The 21,786-nt window shown below is 46.5% G+C and overlaps 2 protein-coding genes and 1 long non-coding RNA gene across 3 annotated transcripts; 2 read left to right on the top strand and 1 right to left on the bottom strand.

The window, feature by feature from the left end:
• Positions 1 to 1,850: 1,850 nt before the first annotated feature.
• LOC117846397 (ATP-dependent Clp protease proteolytic subunit 6, chloroplastic) lies at positions 1,851 to 6,099 on the top strand. The gene is made up of 9 exons (XM_034727551.2): positions 1,851 to 2,017; positions 2,115 to 2,149; positions 3,117 to 3,186; positions 3,340 to 3,544; positions 3,734 to 3,799; positions 4,955 to 5,095; positions 5,269 to 5,322; positions 5,457 to 5,549; positions 5,675 to 6,099. The coding sequence occupies exons 1-9, from the start codon at positions 1,947 to 1,949 to the stop codon at positions 5,720 to 5,722; spliced, it is 783 nt and encodes a 260-aa protein (XP_034583442.1). The 5' UTR covers positions 1,851 to 1,946; the 3' UTR covers positions 5,723 to 6,099.
• A 2,448-nt stretch (positions 6,100 to 8,547) lies between these two features.
• On the bottom strand, positions 8,548 to 10,792 carry LOC117842453 (probable cytokinin riboside 5'-monophosphate phosphoribohydrolase LOGL9). Its single transcript, XM_034722915.2, has 4 exons — positions 10,129 to 10,792; positions 9,961 to 9,991; positions 9,536 to 9,850; positions 8,548 to 9,010 (listed from the first exon to the last, which is right to left on the bottom strand). The coding sequence occupies exons 1-4, from the start codon at positions 10,683 to 10,685 to the stop codon at positions 8,906 to 8,908; spliced, it is 1,008 nt and encodes a 335-aa protein (XP_034578806.2). The 5' UTR covers positions 10,686 to 10,792; the 3' UTR covers positions 8,548 to 8,905.
• On the top strand, positions 10,763 to 14,026 carry LOC117842454 (uncharacterized). Its single transcript, XR_004637512.2, has 2 exons — positions 10,763 to 11,826; positions 13,579 to 14,026. It is a non-coding gene; the product is annotated as an uncharacterized lncRNA (long non-coding RNA).
• Positions 14,027 to 21,786: the final 7,760 nt, after the last annotated feature.

Here is a 21,786-nt window from a genome sequence, read left to right as displayed (position 1 = left end):
CGGTGCCCTCACCAAGTAGTAGAGAGGGCTCATCGTCGTTTCATAACAACAGTAAACGAAGATCACGCACGCCTCGCCACCGGCCTCTCGCTCTTCCGACCTTGCTCGGGTTAGCCGGCCATGGCGCCTAGGCAAACTCCTCAGGAATGTCAAATTTATCTTCTACTTTTTGCATGTTTTTTGAACAAAAGTTGTACAGATAATCGCATTACAGTTCCTCGAAAAAAGATAATCACATTTACAGGATACGAAAGGATGTTCAAACTCGATCTGTCAGGTTCCTGCCATATGCTTATTATTAATAACTCGTGCGTTCTAATCAAGTGTCATCTTCGGACCACCTTTTTTTACTGTTTTATTCAATACCATCTTCAGACAAGTTACTGGTCCTTAACGGAGAAATCGGTTGGGGACATATTTGTAAAATTGTGAGCACTGATGTGATGGATCCAATCCAAGTGCGAGCATGCAGCAGGCCGCCGGTCCGCCGGTGCGCGGTGGCGCGTCCTGTCACGAGCGAACGTACGCCTCCAACGGAGCGGCTACACGTTATGTTATGATGATGCCTCTGATGAGCCATTTCGCCGCTAGCTATAGGCGAGCTTATTATTCTGAGCAACGAAAAAATTAGATCAACTCTTTAGATGATTTTTCACTAAGAAGAAGAAATAGGCATATAAATTCGAGCTCGAGGGGATTTAAACATGGATGGTTAGAGTGCACATCCCACTCTATTAGGTAAGAGACTGCATGTTGACGAAAAGGAGAACACCTGCACCTTGCACGTTGGTGCACGGTAGGTAGCGCATTCTTTCGAGAACTTTGCAGTTTCTTTTATTTTTTTGAAACGAAACTTTGCAGAATGTGTTGTTTAGTTTGAGCTTCCATGCTCGGTTGGGAGCTGTTCGTGAGCTCGTGCAGGGTCACTGTTGCGACTTGCTTACTTTGTGACAAGGCCGATGAAACCTCGGATCTCTCTTTTTTTTTTCATAGAGAGAGACGAGTGCCCAAGCCCAACAGCCCAAGCAATGTTCCGTAGGGGCTATGATTCTTTCTTTGGTGCTGTTGGCGTCTTGGATGGCCTGGAAGGAAAGGAGTCAACGCGTCTTTAGTCAGCTCAGGGTGCAGCCACGCCGATTCTACTATCCCACAGGATTACAGATGAGGGTCAGCAATGGATGCAAACCTGCAGCTTTTGTTGCTAATTAAGCAGCTACTCTCTCGTAGAACTGTTGTCGAAGCTCTATGGTCTGTTCATGGCTCGCCGCCATGTTGTTTTGTTTCTGGTCGTTGTTTTGTTCACGCTTTCTCGATCTTGGGCCCTTTGGCTGGCTTGCGTGGCTTTCTCGATCGATCTGAAACTGGACAATACACTTTCAAAAAATTATAACTCATATGAACTTATATGGAGATAAATTTTATATGACAATCGTAGATATCAAAGAGATACACAACTTAACTTTGTAGTTAAAACTCTTTTCATTTGGAGCCACTCAAATAATCGACACAAGTTTCAGATCTAAAATTCAATTTTAGGTCTGAAAATTTTATCAATTATTTGAGTACCAAGATAGCTCTAAATGAAAAAAGTTTGAACTATAATTATCATGTAAAGTTTATCTCCATCCAAATTCATATGAATTAGTTATAATTTTTTGAAAGTGTGCTGCCCAGAAAAAGTAAATTCCGTCGGTACAACTGGCGGTAGGGTTGCTATAGTGCACCTTCCGTCGTTTCAAATGACGGTATGGATATAGATTTGAATTTTTTTATTAGGATATATATTTTTGTAAAATACTAAAATAAAAAATTATAAAAATAATAAAAATTCCTGGGCAAGTCCACCGGAAAGAGATTGCAGCCCACTCAGCGAGCGGGGAAGCCCGCCCGAGTCCAACCTCATCCCCCTCACACTCCCCTCTCCCTCTCCCCCACCCTCGCCTCCAATGGCGCCCATGGCCACCATCTCCGCGCCGCTCGCCGCCCGCTCCGCTCCCTTCGGGCTCCTCTCGCACCGGTGAGGACAATCTCTTCAAGCCCCAGCTCTCTCCTCTTCTTAGCTCCTCCCGAGGCCCAATCCCACCCCTTATCTCTTCTCCTGGTTGTTTGTGTAGGCAGAATGGAGCCAGAGCACGCCTTGCTCTCCGAGGTGAGGTTTCCTGCACTGTACTAACATAGCAGCTATAGGATTTTTTTTTTGCCTTTTCCGTTCTTACGGACCGGATAGATCCGCCCAGGGAAGGGTGGGTTCTGGGTTGTGCAGGCGGAACTGCTTGGAGCGTTTGGTGTAATCCACTAGCAACTCGTAGATTAGGGCTTCTCGTGATTCTGGCGGCGGAAACAGTGGGTTTGCGCGGGGGCTGATGCTACTCGAGGTCTCGAGGATATGTTCACTTGTTTCCGCAGGACAACAATTGTTTTCTACTTCTGACGTGCCACGACACATTCCATGAATTGGTTCTCCAATCTGTGGAATCCTGTGTCAAGCTGCTTATTAGCTCTGTGTCTATCCTTTGATGGGGGTCGCCATTGGCCCGTTGAGTGGACGCTGGGATTGTATGAGTAGATTGTGCGCTATCCGTTACTGGCTTAATCTCTTAGTTGAACTGACAGGTTATAAAACTTAACTAGAAACGCCGCGCCCTTTAGTTGTTTTCTCATCCCTAGCTACCACAATTTCAAGAAACACCAATTGTGGCCCATATAAATTTAAGCCCATGTCATTGCACAGTGGCACCCATACATCAAAAGTGATGAATGTTTGTTCAGTTTTATATGATCATGATTCTTGAAGCTGTCTTCCAGCATTTATTGCAGTTTACACTGCTCATTTGTACAAAATAGGAACATGGAGACTTCCATTGAAGTTCGTATGATCTTGAATTGTGTTAGGCACAACCATTCTATGTTCTTGCCTGAAGACACAAACTTCAGCTTTTCAGCATGACAATAAACAAAGATAATGATAATTTTGCACTGGTCATTCTTCCAAGTTCCAACCATTTTTCTATTTACTCCTTTTCGTAGTGTTATTTTTCTGTTTACTTAGCATGCTTTTTCATTACCATTCTATTGTGATTTGTTGAATTCCTATCTCACTCAAGTTATACACATAGGACTGCAATTTGCATCACGTGGTGTTGCTTCACTGCAGGACGAGAGGAAACGTTGCCATTCTTCTCTCAGGTACATATTTGCAACTAGCATATTGTATTGTGCTGCTACAAACATGTATGTTTTTTTATTGAGGCTGTGTATTAGAAGTTTGGTTTCTTTCACCTTGATAATATTATATATACACCGGGATGTTTTTGTAACATTGTGAATAATTTTGGATAGGCTAAACACAATTGTGGCATCTGAGAATGAAAATCCACCTTTAATGCCGGCAATCATGACTCCTGCTGGCCCTCTTGATCTCGCTACTGTACTACTGGGAAATCGTGTAATCTTCATTGGCCAATATATTAACTCCCAGGTGGCACAACGTGTGATATCACAGCTTGTCACACTTGCTGCTGTTGATGAAGAGGCTGATATTCTGGTTAGTATGCATTCTTATGTTACTGGAGTTCCTAGTGTTGTACAGTAGCAGACCCTCAATTATTCATTATTGTTCTGTATTATACTATCACCCTCGATTATTTCATTATTGTTCTGTATGATCACCCTCGATTATTCATTATTGTTCTACCACCTTTTGTATAATGCAAATTGTGTTCCTGTTTATTAGATCTATCTGAACTGCCCTGGTGGAAGTCTCTACTCCATCTTAGCTATTTACGACTGCATGTCCTGGGTGAGTCATCTATTTTCTGTATCTTTCCTGACCTAATGCTGGGGCTCTTCTTATATTATAAGTCATACATTTAGAGCATCAAAAATTACAATTCTAGCATCAAAATGTATTACAGATACAATAAAAAAGCATTTTACTGCTGTTTCACGAATTCTCCTGGCTAGCATCAGAATGTATGACAGATACAATAGAAAAGCATTTTTTACTGTTTCACGAATTCTCCTGGCTAGCATCAAGCTAGCATCAGTATGTATTACAGATACAATAGAAAAGTATTTTACTTCTGTTTCACGAATTCTCCTTGGCTTGCTTGTAAATACAGCGTAATGTGCTGAAGACTCTAGTCTTATATCAGTAGCAGTACATAATATGTTTACAAAATTTGTCCTCCAGCCATAGTGTGCTAGCAGGGGCACATGGGGCTTTGTAACACTTTCTTTCCTTTCTTTTCTGTGTTCTATATTAATCATCTGTTTTTGGGGCATGCACTGAAATTTTTTATGTTCATTTATGTTATTTCAGCTTTTTAGTAGTGTCCTTGCATATTGTAAAACAATAAGCCGTGCTAAGTCTGAGTCTCATGCAACTGGCTTATGTGCCCATGTGATGTAAGCAGCACACTTTTATTGTCTTAGGACTTGAAAGAATACATTGTTTCCAGTTCATATATTTGTCCATCAACCGGCCCGAGCTTTAAGTGCTGATATGCACATCTTTTTTTATGTCTTTGACGCGTATTTGGTTCTCTTGTTTCTTAAGGTTCACCTTTTTAATTGTTTCCCCTAGTGATTTATTTTTTATTGTCTTAGGGCTTGCGAGAAATAATTGTTCCCACTTCCTTAAATTATGCAGCAAGTGGTCCAAACTCTAAGTGCTGATATGTGCATCTTGTTTTGATGTGTCAGTCACACTCACATATATTTGATTCTCTTGTTTTTTTAAATTTCACTGTTTGAATTGTTTCTAGTGAACTGTGAACTCTAGTGATTTATTTATATTAGGTTGATCCTTTAGTTTCTTCTTTTGCCAATTTTTTAAATTGGCCACATACAAAGACTTGCATCTGCAATGATTTTTTTACTGATCTGTATATCTCTGATGCCCTGTGCTGCTGCATGAAACATGATTTGTGACTTTTTTGTTTATCGCAATCAGATAAAACCCAAAGTCGGGACAGTGGCTTTTGGTGTTGTTGCTAGTCAAGCAGCAATCATTCTTGCTGGTGGTGAGAAGGGAATGCGCTATGCAATGCCAAATACTAGAGTAATGATTCATCAACCTCAAGGTGGATCGGAGGTATGACTATTGGCTTTCTTATTTTCAAGTGGTCAGATGATTTTCTAATATTGTTTGGCTGAGTTTGGTGATTACCATTTTTTGGTTGGCACAACCTCTAGTTGCATTGCCTTTGTGGTTTGTGTAAGTGTACTTGAATTTTGTTTTGATACAAGGAATTGAATTACGTGCAGGGTAATGTGGAGGAGGTGAGGCGACAGGTTGGGGAAACCATTTATGCTCGTGATGTAAGTATTTGCAATTATGAATGAGTGATATATTTTCATCATTTCATTTTCCCATCAGATGGTAGATTATGCCAAGAACCAAACTAACTTGATGCCAGTTTTGGTTTTGAAGTTCTCGTATGTTTTGCATGCAGAAAGTTGATAAAATGTTTGCTGCCTTCACGGGGCAACCATTGGACATGGTACAACAGTGGACAGAGAGGGATCGCTTCATGTCTTCTTCAGAGGTATCTTTCCTTGCTTATATTGTTGGGCAGAAGAGAGAAAAGTAGCAAATTATTTTTTTTCCAACTATACCTTTTTCTTGAGAACTACTACTTGTTTCAAATAACTTACTTTTAACCATTTCTAGGCCATGGATTTCGGACTAGTTGATGCCTTACTGGAAACAAGATACTAGCGAAGGTACACAGACCCACATTCTGTTAGCAGAGACTTGGAGATACTGCGGAATTGAAGCTGGAGTTAGATGTTTGCTGCCCATCTTGTCTAATGACTCAGATTCGCCGTCCACTCTGTTGATTGGGGCTTTGCCTGTTCTGTATAATGTTTTGCGTAGGCCTAGATGAGAAAACTGGTATTTTGATATAGCCAAGCTTGTAGGCGCATCCATCATGTACACACCACACGGCGAGGCTGAGGTCCGCTGCATGTGATGTGTAGCCGAGCCTATAGGCGCATCGCATCTACTGATCTCCATATGATGTGGCAGCTTTGGATATTCGAATATGATAGAATGGATTGGGAAACAACCCTAATGCAAGTGATATTCGAGTATATTGCACGCGGTGTGAATATTCCTTTTTTTTCAATAGCAGTTCCATTAATGCGCGTTGCACCTACTCCAATCACAAATGAGTGATATTTTGGACATTGATGTGGTCTATAAGACACAACATCAATTAATATTTTTTTTATAAAATACGTATCAAAATTACTTGTCGTCGTTGAGTTTCGTTTGACCACTCCTCTCATTCAAAAAATTATGTAAATATTATTTATTGTATTTGTAACTTACTATACCACTATAGATATTTTAAACATGACTTATCTTTTCTTATATTTATATAAATTTCTAAATAAGACAGAGGATCAAATGTTGCAAGAAAAAAAATCAACAGCATTTATAAAACACAGCAACAATATATATATCTTTTATGGAACTATATTTTGAGACCAATGCACTCATATTATATTCTTTGAACATCGAAACTTAGCATACGAAAAGTAACAAAATATTGACCAGTTGAGTTAACAGATCTCACTTATTTATGACCGGAACCCATTAGGCCGAAGTAGTCTAAGTCCATATGACCATTGCTATTCATTTGAGCATCTCAGCATTGTTAGGGGATGTTTGGATCCCAGACTAAACTTTAGTCCCTGTCACATCGAATGTTTAGGTACTAATTAGAAGTATTAAACATAGACTATTGACAAAACTCATTGTACAGATGGAGGCTAAACGGTGAGACGAATATATTAAACCTAATTAGTCCATGATTTGACAATGTGCTGCTACAGTAACCATTTGCTAATGATGGATTAATTAGGCTTAATAAATTCGTCTCGCCGTTTAGCCTCCATCTGTGTAATTAGTTTTATAATTAACTCATATTTAGTCCTCCCTTAGAATATTCGATGTGACACGGACTATACACTTTAGATTCAAACAGCTCCGGGGTAACACATGTAGTCGTATCTCAGTTGCTTGTCTAGAAGCAGTCAGCACTAGCTCTGGGCCTCCTGCGGTGCAGCCGTCCACTCTCACGTACGTTACGTGGAAAGCGGCACGCGAGAATGCAGCAGGTGCAGCCGTGCGAGCGTACGTGCAGGAGCGCGCGCGGAGTGGCCATGGCGGACAAGCTTTAGGTGCAGGAGGTGCAGGTAGGAGTAGCAGATAGATCAAGTCGTGTTGTACGTGCCTGGAGTAGGTGCCCATGGCGGCCACGTTTACTTTTTGCGCGCAGTACGTGCCCTGTACACGTACTCCGTATCCCTCTCCAACACGTACTAGCCGAACAATTGGGCGTGGTTCCAGAGGCGTCGTGCACTCGTGCGTACGGGAGGCCGGGTCCCTGCGCATACGTAGTTTAACACGTGTTGCATTGACATATTCCCTCTGTAGGATAGGAGCACAGGTACATCCGTACGTGCGTGGAGTGGATACGTAGCTGCGTAGCGAGCAAGTGCCCACGGTTTCATTGCACAGTTATTAAAATTGGAAATTAGATAACTAAGCTAACTAAGTATTATGGGGATAAAACTCCTCTCTAATATGATGAAGCTCCCCCCTTTCCTCTCGTCTTAATGATTTTACCAAGTCAGCAAAATTGCTGATATGTCATACAATTTAATACCTTTGAAACTTTCTATCTCTATAAAACTCCCACTGAGACTGGTCTAAGAGTACTTTGCCGTACCGGTACTACACCTTTATTTATTCAGACTTACTAGTTCTAAAATGCTTGATTGCTACCTACTCCTTCCGTTTCAAAATGCGGATAGTTTTGATTTTCTAAATACATAGATTTTGCTATGTATTTAGACATAACTTTATATTTAGTACATAGCAAAATCATATATCTAGAAAAGCCAAAATGCCCTACATTTTCGAACGAAGGGAGTACCTTTCAATCACCCAAATGTATAATAGAAATTGAATTGGAGATTGAAATTTGAATTTGTGGTGGGTGAGTGTGGGGTGGGGGGAAGGTGAGAGTAACATGTGGCTTTCGGGAGGGAGCTCCGGGGAGGCTCTCCTGCTAGCGATGGAGGAGGGAGAGACGGTAGCGGAGCGGAGGTGGTATGAGTGCTGTTGGAGCCGGACGGTGGGAGACCCTCGATAGGTGATGGAGGTAGCAAAGGCGTTCGACTCAAATGGTTTAGTGTCGGGCGGTGGAGCCGTGGAGGAGGACGGTGGCAGGAGCCGCCAGAGCAGGACAAGTGGTGGTGGCAACGGAGGCATGGCGTCGGGAGGTCATATGAGGAGGAAGAAGCGGAGCCGTTCGCTAGGGAGGTCACATGAGGAGGAAGAAGCGGAGCCGTTCGCTAGGGAGGAAGTTCAATGGGGAAGAAGAGATAAGAAAAAATGGGGATGCACAAAAATATTTTTCAATCGACTGAGATGGATACACACCTGGTTAATTTCTCGTTTACTGGTTGTAAATGGACGCCACGTACGCGTGGCCAGGAAATGGGAAAAAAAGGTAAACGCCATGAGCATGGGCCGGCGATGGAGATAAGTTGGTACTTCTCCGATGTGAATTACATTACGAGTTTTTTACTTTTACACCGGCCGCTACTAGTAACAACTCTTGGGTACATCATGGATGACTACCTAGCTATACTAGGGACACGTTACAGTGCATGGTGCACGCCGCAGGACAATTCAAAGCTAGATAGGAGCAAAACGCGCGCGCGCGCCCAAAAAACAAAATCCTCCGGTGCATGCGTTTTGCTCGTCCGTCCGTGCCCCCACTTTCTCGTGGTCAAATATAATTAATGAACTCGCTGCCTACTACTTGCAGCTAGGAATAGGATGATGGGAGCCGATGCCGCGCGCGGCCGCCGGGCAGGCGATCTAGCGGGCGATCTCGGCCTGGAGCGTGGCGTTGTAGCCGACCTGCTCGATCTCCCACTGCAGCTTGGGCGTCGCCGGGTCCTCCTCCGCCACCGCCTCGTACTCCTGCATATATCCACGCAGATTAGACTGTTCGTTCCTTCGTCGTCAGCATGATTGGTTCACTGCATGATCTTGCTGTGCTTAATTATTAAAGACCTCCCACAAGTAGTATATAATATTATCAACCCAAATTATTGCTCCTACTAAGGTGCATGCCAATTGAAAATTGTATATGCATGCATGGTGACCACTGACCACACTAACTAATTGAAATGTGAACCCTAGGGCTGTTTCAAATCAACTGTAGAGAATCCGGGACGCTTTGCGGGCGTGGAAGTAAAGGACTACTCGATGCCGTTGCGGGCAGGGAAGGAAAGGGCCAAACCGCCAAAGGGGGAGTGGAAAGAGCAGCAGGGGCAGGCGAGCGTGAGTGTGACACTGCCCTCTCCGACTGCCTAGACCACCGGACAAAAAGAGGGGTCCCGGCGGGCCACGGCCACGCACGGGTGCGAGCTGAGCGTGCGTGTACGCGCCAAGGCCTGACCAAGTCACCCACCACACCCCGAGAGGCAATAATCGGAGGAGTACCTCGAGCTTGTGGACGAGGGCCCTGGCGTCGGGGGCGCTGACGAAGATGTGGCGCTGGGCGGGCTTGATGAAGCCGTCGTCCACCGCCTTGTCGATGAAGGCCAGCAGGAAGTCGTAGTACCCGTCCACGTTCAGGAGCCCCACCGGCTTGCTGTGGATGCCCAGCTGGGCCCACGCGATCACCTCCAGGAGCTCTTCCAGCGTCCCGTACCCGCCTGGGAGCGCGATGAAGGCGTCGGAGTTGCGCGCCATCTCCGCCTTGCGCTGGTGCATGCCCGACACGGCACGCACCTCGCCCACCGTCTCCCCGGTGATCTGCAAACGAGGTGACCAAGGAGATCAATCATCGTGGAGTGTGTGGCTGATGAAAGGAGCAGAGTGCGTGGGCAATTCAGCAATTGGGCGTCGGCCTCTCTTCTTCTTACCTCCTTGCCCATCAGTGTCGTCGGTATGACGCTGCAGCAGGGGGGAAAAAAATCAACAGAGCAGAGTTAGCTGAGCTGGAGGAGAAGAGAATTGGAGGCGCAGGCAGCGGCGGCGGCGGGAGATCATAGGGACGAAGAGAGGCGATCAACTGAGAGAGACTGACTGACCCAATGACATGGCCGCCGCCCTTGTGCACGGCCTCGGAGACCTCCCCCATGAGCCCGACGCTGCCGCCCCCGTACACCAGGTCCACCTTCCTCGCCACCAGCTCCCTGCCGAGCTCCACGGCCGCGTCCCGGTAGCTGCTCCGCTTGCCGGAGCTGCTCCCGCAGAACACGCACACCCGCCTGAACCTGCTGCTCGACCCCTTGTCCCCACCCCCTCCGCTCTCCACCGCCCCTTCCATCCTCCCTCTCTCTCTCTCTCTCTCTCTCTCTCTCTCTCTCTCTCTCTGCGACCGAGTTCTCGCTCCGATGGAGGGAAAAGCAAGTTGGTGTGCGTGGCGCGGTGGTGGTGGGGCTGTGGCCGGCGCGCGGGGTATAAAAGAGCGCGCTTTTGGGCCGGGGCCCCGCGGGAACAGGAGTTGTTGATGAATCCACGGGGGGGTTTCAGAGTTCAGACAGAGAGGGATGAGAATTGATTCCCGCTGCGCTCCGGGCACCGGTACTACACGGCAGCAGCTACCATTGATTAGCGGCCATGTGTGTGCCGGGAGTAACCCCATCTCCTCCGGTCCCGGCCAAGTGGCGGGCGCTCGCCAGTGTGGTGCCGCGGCTCCGCGCTAGCGGCCTCCCTCGGGCTCTGCAAGTCTGCATACTGCAAGCGCTCTCCGGTCAAAAATGGATCAAGTTCCATGAGCCCCGTCTCTGTCTCTCTTCCTAGCCGTGCGTGCGTCGAGCGGGGGCTGCACGACGTCGCGATCGAGCCCGGGAGCTCCAGTCGGGCGAGGTTGCAGCGGGGATCGGTTGCTGTCCGTGGAAAAACACCGAAGCTTGGTGGCTCCTCTCGCTCTGAAAGGGACGGGGGACCCCAAAATTGGCCCGGTTTCCACACATGTTTCGGTCACGTTTGATTGATGTTTAGAAGAAGTTGGTGCTGGTACACAAGGGAAAGAATAGTAGTCTCAACAGACGATTTATTATAGCAGTTTTCAGGATCGGAGCAAGTAGAATTCAGAGCCTTATCTGATACCGGTAACGAGGGGCAGTTTGGTAGGGCTCCGGCTCCTCCTAAAACGAGTTTAGCTCTGACTCCTCTGGTGAAGCGACTTCTTAAGTAGAGCTGAAGCTATTTTAAAAACCGTTTGGCAAAACGGTTTTTTTTTTCATAAATGCATTAAAGATGTCAATTGTCCAATATCCTCCTAACTATCTGACTTTGTTGTACAAATTAATTTCGTATTTTCATTTAGATATAACATGATTTCATATGAAATAAAAAACAAATAATAATTATAATTATAGATTAAACAAATAATTTCTCTTTCTTTTTTTATATCTCTTCTTTTTCCCCCTCCCTTCTATTCTCTTATCCCCGTTCCTGCAACTGTTCTTGACCTGACATCCTTATCCTTTCTCCATCTCAGTGATGCTCTGCCTCCCGTCGCCTACTCCCTTCGTTCCTTGCCGTGCGCTACTGCTGGCCTGCTGCTCTTCGTCGCCGCTGCGAGGCACTCATTTTGCTCCGCAGCTGCTGCCGACGCGCGCCGTGCTGCATCTTCGCCGGACCACGCGGAGCAGAAGTGGGGCCATCGACGGCACACCCCGCTACTCCCGCGTGGTCGCGCTCTACCCTGACGTGCCGCTTCCCCGCCGTCGCGCTTTGAGCCCGGCATGCTGCTCCCTGATGCCGCGCGTGCTTTCTCGGTGAGTAGCGTTTTTGCCGTAGTGTCTGCAGATTTGGGGGTAATTGCATACTTTTGCATGCGGGGATGGAGGAGCCGCCACCGGAGCCATATTTTTTTGGCTCCGTGGGCGTAGTACAAAAATGGCTCCGGCTCTAGGTGGGATTCGGCCTCGGAGCCGTTTTGCAAACGCTCATTTGGTAGGGCTCCCGGTGAAGCCGGCATTGGAGTCGTTTTGGAGCCCTACCAAAGGGGCCTGAGTATGTGGCCCAGCTGTACTACAAGTCCAAGCACTCCACAGGTTCAGAACCGGCAGCTGACTGAATCTGCCCAACGTACGTGTTTGCATCAAGGGGATTTAGTCCGAACTAAAATTCATGTCACATTGAATATTTGGAGATTAATTAGGAGAACTAAATATGAGCTAATTGTAAAACTAATTACACAGATGGAGGCTAATTCCCAAGATGAATCTATTAAACCTAATTAATCCATCATTAGCACATATTTACCGTAGCATCATATTGTCAAATCATGGACTAATTAGACTTAATAGATTCATCTCGCAAATTAACCTCCATCGATGCAGTTGGTTTTGTAATTATCTATGTTTAATATTTCTAATTAGTATCTAAACATTCGATGTGACATGAATTTTCGAAGCTCCTAAAGAAACAAACGGCACCCAAATTCTTCTTCTTTTCTTTTTTGCTTTGCGAGGTGATTCAGACAACCATATTTGCTGGCCTTGATATAGTACCGGTAAAGCACACATGTCAGTCAACTACACTACACGGTGTCGACATCCCAGAGAGCTCAACTAACCGTCTCACTCAGCTGACTGACTTCCAGGGCGGCAGTTGCAGCCGATCACTGCTACCCAAACTCGCACATCAGGCTAGGTGCAACCAAACACTTTTTTCGTTAACCTCTCCTGATCGGATCCTAGCCTGAAAGAAACACGGCAAGACATATATGATGGTAGAAAGCAACTCACACACAGCTGCCCATGGAAACTGCAATCGCTACGCTACGGATCTCCACCGGCCTCGCTCTTCCCCTGACCTCTCCCAGTCCTGGCAGCACTGCCGGAATTCAAGCAGCCTCACCGGAATTCAAGCAGCCTCACTTCTTCGTTCCCGGCGATCAGAGTACTATAGTACGCACACACCTTCGCTGCAGCCTGCAGACACACCGCTAGCCTGCTGGTACTGACCCCCAATGGATAGGAGAATCAATCAATTGCAGCTGCTAGCCTGCTACTCCTGCTCATCCGTCGCTCCATGCTGCTACTCCGCTTTGCTGACTGGCTGCTGGCGCTGTTAATTCACTGGCCGGTAACACGTACACCCTACAAAGGCAAAATCCCATATTGCGATACAGGTAGGACTATAGGACCGTGCGTACGAGTCAGTTGGAGTGCCGCAGCTAATGCACTGTCAGTCACTGCTGCATCTACTGGTAGTGGTAGAAGCTCCGAACTTTGGGGCATCTGCTGGCCTTGTTTAGTTGCTCAACTTTGGGATGTCAAAATTACTGTAGCAACACTGTAGCGTTTCGTTTGCATTTGTGAATTATTGTCCAAATATTGACTAATTAGGCTCAAAAGATTCGTCTCGCAAAGTACAACAAAACTGTGCAATTAGTTTTTAATTTCGTCTACATTCAGTACTCCATGCATGTACCGTAAGTTTGATGTGATGGGGAATCTTCTTTTTGCGTAGTGCCAAAGTTGGAATTTTGAAGTGAACTAAACATGGGCTCATCTGTGCAGCACAGTAGTAGCCGTGCTTTCGCCAACAGGGACCATGGAAAGAGTTCCAGCGAAGTGAGCAAGCGAAAGTTACAGCCTACAGCTGCTACACCTCGCTGCTAAGGTTACAGCGGTGTGCGCGCAGTTACTGGAGCTGATGAGTAGCTGGGTTCTCTACTCTCGTCTCTACTACTGCTAGTACACTTATGGAGACGGACTGAGACAAGGGAGGAGCAAAATCGCAAACTATTTGGTCGCCGAACCCATCTTCTTCTCCGATTCGAATTCCATCGATCATTTCTTTCTTTCTTCTGCTCATGAGATTTGCATGGCCTGAAGAGCCCCGCATGGTGATTGGCGAGTACCACTCGCTCCCAGCTGCCATTGGAAACTTTCTACCACCGCTGTAATAAGCTAGGTACCGTTGCCCAGTAAATTAAACGCACAGTGCATGGCGCCTTGATCGACACGTCCGATCCATTCAATTCAGCTGCAGGCATGTAGCCACCTGCCTGCACGTACTGCACACAGTTACAAACTCACAGTGAGCTAGCAGGCTAGCAGTCTCTGATCGAGGTGAGCTAGCTCCAGCGGGCATGCCGCATCGTCAGCTCATCACCGAGTGGCAGCTCGACGATCGATCGATCAGTCCATCCGGCCGATCCGACTCAGTTCAGCTTCACTTTGATGACTGGTACAGTGCAGTACGACCGCTATCCAGTAGCACGTTTGCGCTTGCAGTTCCCTGTGGTAACAATGCGAACTCCATGAATCGGATTCGTGGTGGCCTTCTTTACCTGTCAGATAAAAAGGGCGCCGAATTAACTGATACTAAAGCCTCCTCTGAGCCGGCCAGTTGCGTCCGTGCATAGCCGATGCAGCAGCTAGCATTTGCTATTGCTTGTACGCCTAGTAAAGTTAAGTGCGTCGATGTCGACGGTCGATCTCACATCAGCGCATAGTAAAAAACAATCAGAAGCTATCGGTAAGTTGTCAAAGATTTTACCGTCTCATCAAGCTGAGTCCATCGATCGATCGTCGCCGCTTCCCAACGCGCGAGTCCGTGATATATCATCAAATTGCATTGCCGTGTCAGTGTCAGGATGGAGTCTGAGTTCCAACTCAAAAGAAGAGGCCGACGGGCAGTAAGTACCTGCGCCCGTGATGATTGTTCCTATACGCTCCTACTGCATGCAAGAGTAGCTGAGAACGTAGGAAAAGATTTGACGGTGATGCGCGCCATGCACAGACAGTGCATGCAAGCTCGCTAGCTCTAGCTGACTAGCTCCCATGGCAGCGTTTGATGCGTGTAGTGGACTAGCGGTGCAGGCGTCCATCCATCCATCCGCGAGTAACTTCCCTGCAAGCGAGGAAGCTACCGCGTGCTACTGCTACCCAGCAGCTACGGAGTAGTCCCGAAGCTGGAACAGTCGCCGGCAGCATTCGTTCGGTGTCCGGTTGATGGGCCGGAGCCCGGAGGGACGTGTTGAGCATTTAATTCGATTCTTTCTTCTCCTTGTCTCTGCTTGCTGTTGCAGTTTACAGTTTACAGAATTACAGTTACGATCTACCAGACTACCATGAGCCCATGATCGAGTTCTCCAAATTTGCAAGCATATACAGTAGTCTGCGTTGTACTGCTACTACATTCATGTTACTCGTTATTGGCTGGTGAATAAAAATCTGAAGATGTTTTGTTTTGTCCTGCAAGAATCCTCGCTCGACCATGATGCAGGTCAAGTTTCTTCGCGGTTGCCTGTAAGAAACAGAAACTACGCATAGCCATGCATGCATATCCACAAGTGACAGGTCTGATTGATTTGATTTTGATGTGATTGGATTGACGCACACATGCATCAGCATCACCCAAACTCGCTGCAGATTAGCAGATAACGCCTGCTGGGAGGCAGGGGTGCAGGCAGGGCCGCCGCACCGGCGACCGACCAGAGGACGCCAAGGCGTGCCCAACTCTCCCTTCTGCATCCACGACCACGACCAGCTCGTTAGCGCTTACGTGCGCCTGACGGCGACGCGCGCTAGCTTTCACCATGCATGTCGCCCGCCGCCTGCATAGGCATAGGCATAGGCATAGCAGCGGAGCATAGGCATATAGCATGTGCCGGCCGGGCACCTGAAAGGAAGAAGAACGCCGGCCGACCGCGACCGGCCCGGTGGATTAGGCCCGGATCATGTCTCCCTTCACGAGATATATATGTGTAAATAAATCCTCGTTCCACCATGCGTCAGGTGGGTTTGGTTGTTGCGACGACCTAATAACGTTGCTTTCCGGCCTCGAGCGTGCGGATTCAGGCGGCCGATGGAGCTTTTTGACGGCAATTTTGCAGGGTTGTTTATAGAACGGGCAACGGGGAAGGCGTTTTCCGGCCGGCATGCTGCAGAAAATTGCTTCGGCTTTGCTTTGGCGGCGGGGGACTGCGTGCGTGCGTGCGCGCGCGCGAGGAATTTCTTGACCGCGGGGTTGCCTACCGCGCGCTTGTACATGTTGTTCATCCGTGCGAGAATCTATCTCTTGCGGATTGGCTGCTGGGCTGAGTGGCGACAAACCGACAGTCACGCCCTAGGGAGGCTACGTGTTGGATGGATGAGTGGAAGCTTCACTGCCGATCATGCCGGGGACTGCTACGTAGCGCACGGAAGCTGGATAAGCCAGCAGCCCATCTGCACCGACTTCTTCTTTCCCGGCCTTCTCCCACCCCGCCGCCGCCTCCACCTAGGCGCGTCTCCGCACGCTCCCACCCACCGTCCGTCGCCGCCTTCCTAATCCCATGACCATTGCCACTTACCACCACCCACCAGGGTTCAGCCCCCGCCCGTCCGACGGCACTCCCGCACCACCTCGCCCTCCGCCACCAGGTGAACTGTCACTACCGCCCCTCGGCCTTCTCCTCTAAGGCTGACGGCTATTGGAGTCCCCCCCCAACCACCGGCCGCTCCCACCTACACCCCATCACTCCGACCTCAGCTTACACACCCTGACTGATGTCGTGCGTGAAGAGAGTAGAGAGAGTGGGGGAGGCGGGGGTGTTTGGAACACCCCGGTTAAAGTTTAACACCTGTCACATCGGATGTTCGGATGCTAATTAGGAGTACTAAACATAAGCTAATTACAAAACTAATTGCACAGATGGAGTATAATTCGCGAGATGAATCTATTAAGCCTAATTAGTCCATGATTTGACAATGTGGTGCTACAGTAACCATTTGCTAATGATGGATTAATTAGGCTTAATAGATTCGTCTCGCGAATTAGCACAAGGTTCTGCAATTATTTTTATAATTAGCTCATGTTTAGTCCTCCTAATTAGCATCCGAACATTCGATGTGACACTGTTAAAGTTTAGCACCTCGTATCCAAACAGCCCCGTAGGCGAAGAAGATGAAAATCGAGCAGGACTTCCGGAAGGCATGTAGGAATGGCGGAGCGCGCGCCTCGCCCTCAGTTCACTGCAAAAATTTGGTACGACGATTGACGAGTAGAGTAGCAACGAAAGGATAAGCTTTGGTACGTGCGCCCTATGCGATTTCGGCCGCAGGCCTGCTGTGTCCACCGAGTAGCCCATTATATAAGTTCAGCCCACAGCAGAACAAGTGACATTGGGTCTCCTGGCCAACGACGTGTGTGCAGCAGCTGCTGCAGATGGCCCTCCTGGCCCAGGTCGGCGCACGGTTGGTGGTGGGCTTGTGGCGCGCGCGGGGCACGACGACTCTGTGGCCTGTGGGCTCAGTCAGAAGCATTTCGCGTGACCGACGGAGAGAGAGACCGCCCTGGGTCGACGACAGTGGAGAGAGCCTACACCGGCCACAACGCGACGGAACGCGGCCGGTGGACGGACGGACTCCTGTGTCTCCCCGCGCAGGCGCAGCGCATGGTGCGCGGCGGCACCCTTCGTCACGGTTCGTCACGTGAAGCAAGCAACGCGACGCGGCGGCTGTATCCGCCTTCCGCCGACGGGAAACCAACAACAAAACGCCCCCGGTGCTGTCTTGTCAGTCACCGCGAGGCCAGGCCAAGCTCCAGTTATCCTTTTCCACGATGCTAGCCGGTGGAGTCGGACCGGTGAGCAAACACGATCGGATCCGTCACGGTGAGACCTCCGCTGGAATTCGTCCGGTGCGCACGAGACAAGCTGGACCGCAACCTCCCGGCCCACAAGGGGCCTCAGCTGCCCGCTCCAGCCAGGTGGACCGTGGACATGGACGCGACCTCACTTCAGACGGGGGCATCGTGCATACCTGGACGGGACCAAGGCATGGTCAGAGCTCCCACTGTTCATCAACGAAATGTGGGATTTACGTTAACAAGAACTTGACTTTGACTTTAATGACTAGCCATGCACTAGAACACCTAGGATCTAAAGAATTGGAGCATATGCATTATCATCTGGGATAGGAGTAGAGCTTGACGATGACATAATGAAGACTCGTGCCTGCGTGATGCAAGCGGTGGTGAAGTGAATCTGTAGAGAGGCAGAGTAGACCGTCAGTGCAGTATCGGTCTTCCCGTCGGCTTCTGCGCACGTGAGATCGGATCACCTGGAGGGATCATGGGTAGGGCACTAGTCCTCACTAGACCTTTTTCGTAGGGATGCAGACCATTCCTTTTATGGTGTGCGTAGCGTGACGGGGGACCGAACCATGAGTTGGTTTTGGCATCCCCGATCAAGGCGCGAGGTGGGCACGTCGCCCCTTAGACTCGGGCTCACGGGGTTATCCTGTTTTAGCCACGAGATTATCCTAACATTCTCCCCTATGATCTTGAGGCTAAAACTTCATAAGCCCTTTCTCAATAGAATTTCACACCAAAGCAACGTGCTGTAGTGGTAAATTAAATATCACCGACCTCATTACCTATAGTGCTACATTCCATATAAATCTGATAAATACATAAAGCTTTATGGGAGTTGGTTTTATAATGGTCCTCATCCAGAATCTTAGGCTTTCCCTTAAACCCATACCGGCTACATGATTACGAAAATTACTGGGTGGTAAGACTCTTATAAGCGGATCCGCGAGCATAAATTCAGTACCAATATGCTCAATCTTAATTGTTTGATCCTGGACTCTATCTTTTACAACATGATTCTTATTGGCACTTGACTCGTTGATGCTCGAATAGAAAATTGCGGTTAATTACCGTAGTACAAAATTGAGTGGTTTAGAAAAGCTATCCACCACTCTTAACCCGGGATAAAGATCCTAAGCCATACATCTTGTTCATTAGTCTTATAACATGTCACAAAAATTTGCTTGCATTGTCGATGATGCAGCAATTTTTTCCATGATGTTGCTTCTTTTGCGAGGGTGCTGAGATAAACCTATGTGCACTTTTCATTACCAACACATTTCGCAGAATCAGCATGAACAAGCAATAAGCTTCAGTATGTGATCATGTAATTTCAGTACCTTGCAAACAACATGGTACTTTCTTAATTATATTCCAGTAGTTTGGTACTGGATTTGAGTGGTATTTGCCAAAATATCCCGGTAACAGCAATATAAGGGCGTGTACATGTTTGAGCATTCATAACACTTTCAACAGCAAAAGCGTAAGATACAACTTTCATCTGATCAGGTTCATACTTATTCATTAAGCATTAGAATTTTCCAAAATTATCACCCTTAACATTTCCAGCAGGTTTGACAGAGCATTGATGCATATTGTATCTCTTTAGTATTCTGTCAATGTATGCCATTATGTGATAATCATAAAGTTCCTTTAGATCGATCTCGGTGAATTTCAATACCAAGTACATAAGATGATTCACCAAGATCCTTCATGTCAAAATTGGATGAGAGATATCTCTTGGTTTCTAGCAGCATATCCATATCACTGCTAGTTAATAAGATATCATCCACATATAAAAAAAGGGTAGTAAATTTACTCCCCCTTAACATAAATGCAATAGTCCTTTATTTTATTTTCTTCATAACCGAATCTCTTTATGACTTCATCAAACTTTAAGTACCATTGTCTAGATTCCTATTTAAGTCTATACATGGATTTCTTAAGTTTGCATCCTAAATGTTCTTGGCCTTCCACAACAAAACCTTCTGGTTGAGTCATGTAAACATTTTCATCCAAGTATCCATTTAGGAATGCGGTTTTGACATCCATAATGGTGCAATTCCAACTCATAATGTGTCGTGAGTGCCATAATTATTCAAAAAGAGTCTTTAGTCGAGACAGGCAAGAAAGTTTCATTATAGACAATTCCTTCCCTTTGTGTAAAATATTTAGCTATGAGTCTAGCTTCATACCTTTCGACATTCCATTTGGAGTCACATTTGGTTTTGTAGACCCACTTACAGCCTACTGTTTTGGCTCCATTAGGAATTTCTACTAAGTCCCATGCATTATTTGCACTCATAGACTTAATTTCATCCTTTATCACATTGAGCCACTTAGATGAATTTCCATCCTTCATGGCCGCCTTGTATGAGCAAGGATCGTTTGCCTTACCGATGTCATTTTCATCTTTATTCAAATAAACCTCATAATCATCTAGGATAGCAGATCTTCTTTCTCGCTATGATCTCCTGATAGGTTCATTAGTTGGTTCGTTAATTGTGGGAGGTTGTTGAGATTTTTCATTATTCGCAGCAATAGTATCAACCTCAGGTTCTTCAATATGCGGAGCAGCCACAGTATCATCTGCTGCACTCGCAAAAGGCATTGCAGTCACTATGGTTTGGGGCTCGAGATCAACAACCCGTGGAACTAGCGGTGAGGGAACATAAACCCCCTTTTCCTCGAGGTCAATTTTCCTGAGCTCCAAATTCCCACTTATCCCATCATTTTCCAAGAACACCGCGTGTCTTGTTTCAACAAAATTGGTAATGCAGTCTGGAAATAGTACCGGTACCCTTTAGACCTTTCAGGATATCCAATGAAATGGCAACTTCCTATTTTGGGATCCAATTTTCCAATATGTGGATTAAATACTTTAGCTTCAGCTGCATATATGAAAATAATTCATACTCGGTTTTCTCCCAAACCCTACTTCATAAGGTGTTTTTATTACAGATTTGTTGGGAAGCACCATATCCATAAGTGCGTGGTTCCTTCTTTCTGCTACTCCATTTTGTGGTGGATCACCAGGCGTTGAGTATTGTGCAGCTATACCATTTGATCGGAGGAACCAGGAAAGAGGACCATGGACCTGCCCATAAGTATGTGTCTGCCATAATACTCTCCCCATGATCTGAGCGTGCTATTTTAATCTTTAAATCATGTTGATTTTCTATTTCAACCTTGAATATCTTAAATTTTTTTCTAATGCTTCAAATCGTTCTTTAATGGGATATATGTACCCCTATCATGAGTAATCATCAGTGAATGTAATGAACGAGTCAAAACCATCAATTGAGTTTATTGGGAAAGGACCGCATATGCAGAAGTCCTGTGCTACGGTTAGCACCTTTCTTTGTATGCTTTGCATATTTCCCCTTAATACAATCTAGATAATGGTCATCCGCATCACTGAATTCTAGTGGAGGAAGGATTTGTTCTTTAGTTATTCGTTCAATCCTTGCCCTCGAAATATGGCCCAAACGACAGTGCCACAACTTCGATGACGACTCATTAAAGCTCTTGTGCTTTTGCTTACATCACAGACATTCATAGACACAAATTCATTCAGAGATAGCATATAAAGCTTGTCATGCCGGAAGGCATGACCAACATTATTACATTTATAATTAACTAAACATCGTCTATCTCCAAAATTACATGAATAATTGTCAACATCCAAACATGAAATAGAAATCAAATTTGTCCTAATCGAGGGAACACAAAGAACATTCTTAAGCTGAAGAACATGACCATTATTTAAGACTAACGGAACTAGTCCTATAGCTTCGTAATGTCTTCTTCTTAATGGATCCCTTTCCTTAATTCACGGCCCTTAATTCATCATAGACTCAATCCGTGGCATATGCATTTAACATAAATTCTGGAGGCAAGGTACTCTTAATATAGTGAACAAGGAAATCATCACTAATTTCCACTCCAAATGTCTTGATTTCATTAGCCACGCTTCTCTTTTCCTTGATATAATCCCTGATGCTCATAGACCCATCATACTTATCATTCATAAGCTTCCCAATGAGAGAACTTATGTAAGCTTGTGAGGAGAACTCATGATTCTTGAGGTCTACACATTTAGGGATCAACGTCAAAGAGAGACGCAAAGTATATCATTCAACAAT

Source organism: Setaria viridis, chromosome 2 (assembly GCF_005286985.2).
Source record: "Setaria viridis chromosome 2, Setaria_viridis_v4.0, whole genome shotgun sequence".
NCBI classification, from domain to species: domain Eukaryota; kingdom Viridiplantae; phylum Streptophyta; class Magnoliopsida; order Poales; family Poaceae; genus Setaria; species Setaria viridis.
The sequence above is the reverse complement of the archived record's forward strand: the minus strand, read 5'-3'. Positions and strand labels throughout refer to the sequence as shown.

Coding starts and splice junctions, on each gene's coding strand:
- LOC117846397 (XM_034727551.2), top strand. CDS start 1,947: ATGGCGCCCATGGCCACCATCTCCGCGCCGCTCGCCGCCCGCTCCGCT. Junction 2,150..3,116: donor AGCACGCCTTGCTCTCCGAG/GTGAGGTTTCCT, acceptor TTATACACATAG/GACTGCAATTTGCATCACGT. Junction 3,545..3,733: donor ATGAAGAGGCTGATATTCTG/GTTAGTATGCAT, acceptor CCTGTTTATTAG/ATCTATCTGAACTGCCCTGG.
- LOC117842453 (XM_034722915.2), bottom strand. CDS start 10,685: ATGGGGTTACTCCCGGCACACACATGGCCGCTAATCAATGGTAGCTGC. Junction 9,992..10,128: donor GGCGGCGGCCATGTCATTGG/GTCAGTCAGTCT, acceptor CCCCTGCTGCAG/CGTCATACCGACGACACTGA. Junction 9,851..9,960: donor CGACACTGATGGGCAAGGAG/GTAAGAAGAAGA, acceptor CCTCGTTTGCAG/ATCACCGGGGAGACGGTGGG.